Genomic DNA, 5343 nt, shown 5'->3' on the forward strand with positions numbered 1-5343 from the left:
GGACATTTTTTCCGCTAATCTGACAATTTTCTCCAACTTCATTGCAATGACCACTGTTAGTTTAGTTAGCATTGTAGTTAACATTGTATATGAATGTTTCAAATACCTTGCTGAGAGAGCGTTGAAAACAATTTGAGAGCCTGAGTAAATTTGCGTGCACTTCAAGGCATTAATAAGCATTTCTATACACACATATACATAAACAACAATATAAACACAAACAAATGGTAAACTATATAAACATAAACATAGACTGCAAAGCAATCTTGTCAATTTGAGAGCATGAATAAATAATTTCACTGGCAGTGTTTACGTTCAGAAGCAACGAAACTTTATGAAAGAAAAAAACAAAGCCACACCACAAAAATTATGAAAAAATACAAAACCAAAAAACAAAACTGTGAAGACAACAACAACAACAAAAACAACAGCATAGTCAAAAACAATTACACGGAAGAAGAAAAAATTTACAATGCCAAATAAATTCGGGCTGCGTTTTTATGTTTCAAGAGAATTTTTTTTTTTTTTGGTAGGTGAATCAACCGACTTGCAACCAAAACACTAACAAAAACATCACAAACATAACATATACAAAAACATAAACATTATTATTATTATTTATATTATTATTATTTATACACATACCAAAGTAAAATAAAAAGAAGCAAGCGTTTCATAATTCCTCTAGGTTATAAGGAACTGGTTACAAAACAAATACACAAACATACATACATACAAACAAACAAACAAACATACATACATACATACATACATACATACATACATACATAAAAACATACATACATACAAACACACATACATATTTCATAATTAGGTCTAAGAAAGTGAACCCAATTCATCAGTAATAAATCATTCACAATGGCAATTTATCCCATTTTAACGGCAAAGTTATTATTATTTTTATTATTGTTGTTGTTGTTATTATTATTATTATTATTATTTAGTACTTCAGTAGAAATGTTTCTCTATTCAGCGCTCTACTGTAATAAAATTCGAATTATGGTGATAGTGGTGGCAGTGATGAGGAAGACGACGAAGATGATGATGACGATGATTTATTTTTTCACTCATTTATTTTTACATTCATTCATTCATTTATTCATTCGTTCGTTTATTCGTTCATTCGTTCGTTCGTTCATTCATTTATTCATTCATTCATTCATTTGTTCGTTCGTTCGTTCGTTCGTTTCGTTCATTCATTCATTCATTCATTCATTCATTCATTCATTCATTCATTCATTCATTCATTCATTCATTCATTCATTTATTTATTTATTCATTCATTCATTCATTCACTCATTCACTCATTCACTCACAAGAAATACTCGAGTGATAATTGAGGCACTTACATGTTCGAGATTGCATCTTAAAATGTTTACTTTAATTGTGTTTATAGAAAAAAAGCATTAAAAAATAATTTGTTTACATATCAAAGTCTATAAATAGATCTCTAAAAATAAATTTATGTCGTCATCATCATCGTCGTCGTCGTCATCATCATCATCAACAACAACGTCATCTTCATTATCAACACACTTAACAAGGTTGCGTCAGAGTAAGATTATAAATCGGTTACATCTTACGATAACAAACAAACATACAAGCAAACATACATACAACAAACAAACATACATACATGCATACATACATGCAAACAACAAACAAACACACATGCATACATTCATGCATAGATACATACATACATACTTACATACATATAAACAGACATACATACATACAATATACATATACAAAAACACACACACATTCACATACACGCGTCACGCATTCATATGTTGTAAAACACTTCAGATAAAAATAACCTTATGAAGAGATCTCCACACACACACACACACACACACACACACACACACACACACACACAGACAGACACAGACACAAACACACACACACACATGTGTTCATTTCATTTTTTTAATTTAGTATTATATCAAGATCTGTATATGCACGCTTATCAATATATATATATATATATATATATATATATATATATATATATTTATTCATTTATTAATATATTTATCTGTTTATTTATTTGTTTATTAATTCATCTTTTCATTCTTATTCAGATGAATGCATAAATGTGACTGGAAAGAAACATTTTATTCGCCTCAACATTCGTATGTCTGGATGAAAATTTATACAACGAGTCTTCTAATACAGACATAAAAAAAATGTCTGTTTCAATATTAAGTGATTCTATGCCAATAAACAATACATCAGTGTTTTATATTATATCAAAACGAATACACAACACACACACGCACACAACACATACACGCACATACATACACACTCAAACACACACATGCACATACATACAAACACACTCATACATTATGTCGATAAACAATAAATCACTGTTTCATATTATTATATTACAACGAATACACAAACACACACCCACACACACACACACACACACATACATACACATACACACATACAATTTACAATTCACAATTCGTTTATTTATCAAACCATACACACACATACATTCATACAAACACACACACACACACATATATGTATATATATATAATATATGTTGGGTTATTCAACCAAACTTAATACAGTTTCCATTTCGTGACCAATTGTATGTCTGAAAATTCCTGTTTGACTGTCTGTTCTGTTTTCTTACGGATATAAAACTCTGCGTGTGCGTGTTCTGCTAAAGTTACAATGTTTCAAAACAACTTTGGTATGTTTTAAATTTAATAAAAGAAAAAAAAAACTTCGCACACGGGCAGAAAGGTGAAGTTTTACCCCATGTTACTTTCAATTTAGCCCTCTGTCAAACTGACTAAACTGGAGACCGATTTGAGACATTTTTTCTGATGAGGAATGCTTAGGACACACGCACACCACACTCACACACACACACACACGCACACATAAACACATACACACACACACACACATACACACACATATATATAATATAGAATGTTATATTCTAAGTATATATATAGCTTAAGATAATTAGGATAGCTTAGAATACCTCGAATCTGGTAGCTACAAATTCTCAAAATTTCCAAAGTTCAACATCTGCGTCGGCTTGATATTGAATTGTAGATCCTGGTTCTCTTGCATCTTCATTAATTCCAATTCTTCTCCGTATGTTTTTTGGCTCGTAATTATATCTGAAATGGAAAATCCAACTTAAATTATGCTAATTTCAGATGGATCTGGAAAAAATTTGCGAAATTTTCAACTAGTCATGTTATTGATGACGTTGACTGAAGTAAAATTTATCACATTGTTGCATATAGTTTTTCAAATTTGTCGTCAGTATTTTGAGACATTTAGATTCATTCATTCATACTTTCATTCATTCATACATTCATTCATTCATCCATTCATTCGTTCGTTCGTTCGTTCGTTTGTTCGTTCGTTCGTTCGTTCGTTCGTTCGTTTGTTATGTATATATATAGTAAAAAATGCAATGACGATAACACATTTGTTGGTTGAATGTTATTTTTCTAGTTCCAAAGAAACGTTTTTTTAATTACAAACAGATCCTTTTGATGAAAAAAATTCAAACAAAACGAAATCAACACACAAAAAATTAAATTTGATTGATTGACATGATGACAGTATAAAGACAAAACAACGTCAATTATGTTTTTCGTTTGTTCATTAATTCATTCGTTTGCTCGTTCATTCGTTCGTTCGTTTGTTCGTTCGTTTGTATGTTTGTTTGTTCTTCATTCATTCGTTCATTTATTCATTCATATTCATTCATTCATTCGTTCGATCATTTATTTATTCATTTATTCATTCATCCATCCAATCACAATCATCCATGCAGTATTGAGTGTTAGTAATTGTAAAACCGTTACTTCATCCACATCATCATCGTCATCGTCATCTTCACCATCACAACTATCATCATCTCCATCATCATCTCCATCATCATCTCCATCATCATCTCCATCATCATCTTTAACCATCACCAACATCATCATCCTTATCGTCATCTTCACAATCACCATCATCATCATCTTCACCATCACCAACATCATCATCTTCATCGTCATCTTCACCATCACAACCACCATCATTATCGTCATCTTCACTATCACAATCACCATCAACATCATCATCATCATCTTCACCATCACAACCACCATCAAAATCGTCATCTTCATCGTCATCTTCACCATCACCAATATCATCATCTTTATCGTCATCTTCACCATCACAGCCACCATCATCTTCATCATCATCTTTAACCATCTTCACCATCATAATCTTCATCCTCATCTCAACTAGAAGGCACTGTTAACACAGTCCAAGGCGTTCAGGCAGAGGCAATCCAGCATGCCGTCACCATCTGGAATTGAAATAAACAAATAAATAAATAAATAATATTAATAATAACTAATTATAACAACAACAACAATAACAATTATAATAATAATACTAATAATGGGAACAGATCTTTTATTTTTCATCAAATGCGTAAAATCAAGAATTAATCAATTATTTAATTAATTATTTAAATAATTAATTAATTGTTTAATATAGAAATAGTCATAATTAAAATAAAATCGTAATCATCATATTTAGTCATCATTGCTCTTTATTTAAAATAAAATAAGTACAGCGATGATAAGATAATAATGATAATAAAATGGGATAAATTTGACCGAAATCTAGTTTGAGAACGTTGCAGGTGAACACCAGTCTATCGTTCACCCAGATCTCCACCATGTTCATGTACTTCACTGGTGTCAAGGTCACAGCGTGTCCTGCTGCTGTCAAGATCTCTAAAGGTCAGTGTCATTATTATTATTTAAATATACTTTATTACGAATAAATTATGATAATTATTTGAGGTATACTGTTGAGTCCCTCCAAACGTTTCGTCCTGTGTTCAAAGACGCCGAAACTTTCGTAAGGCCCGTAGAAAATTTCCACATTTGCTTTGGCCGGCATGTTTTTCTGAAAATTTGTTTTTTGATTTGTTGATTGGTTGGTTGGTTGGCTGGCTGGCTGGTTGATTTGTCGGTTCGCCGGTTTGTCAGTCGGTTGGTTGGTTAGTTGGTTGGTTGGTTGGTAGGTTGGTCGGTCGGTTGGTGTTGGTTAGTTGGTGTTGGTTGGTCGGTTGGTTGGTTGGTTGGTTGGTTGGTCGGTCAGTTGGTGTTGGTTAGTTGGTGTTGGTTGGTCGGTTGGTTGGTCGGTTGGTTGGTTGGTTTGTTGGTCGGTTTATTAACGGATTTTTAATTCATGAAGTATAAGGAATGGTCTCAAAAACAAAAAAATAAATGAACTAACTACAAATTTCAATTATAATAA

The 5343-nt window shown here is 31.7% G+C and overlaps 1 protein-coding gene across 1 annotated transcript in view; it reads right to left on the minus strand.

The window, feature by feature from the left end:
* Nucleotides 1–4313: 4313 nt before the first annotated feature.
* HELRODRAFT_178835 (hypothetical protein) overlaps nucleotides 4314–5343 on the minus strand; it is a gene marked incomplete at both ends in the record, with an annotated part of 8496 nt that continues 7466 nt past the window's right edge. Inside the window, 2 exons of the mRNA XM_009027709.1 lie at nucleotides 4314–4378; nucleotides 4695–4814. Coding sequence (XP_009025957.1) covers nucleotides 4314–4378; nucleotides 4695–4814 — 185 coding nt within the window. The remainder of the gene's footprint in view (nucleotides 4379–4694; nucleotides 4815–5343) is intronic.

Source organism: Helobdella robusta (genome assembly GCF_000326865.2).
Source record: "Helobdella robusta unplaced genomic scaffold HELROscaffold_50, whole genome shotgun sequence".
NCBI lineage: Eukaryota > Metazoa > Annelida > Clitellata > Rhynchobdellida > Glossiphoniidae > Helobdella > Helobdella robusta.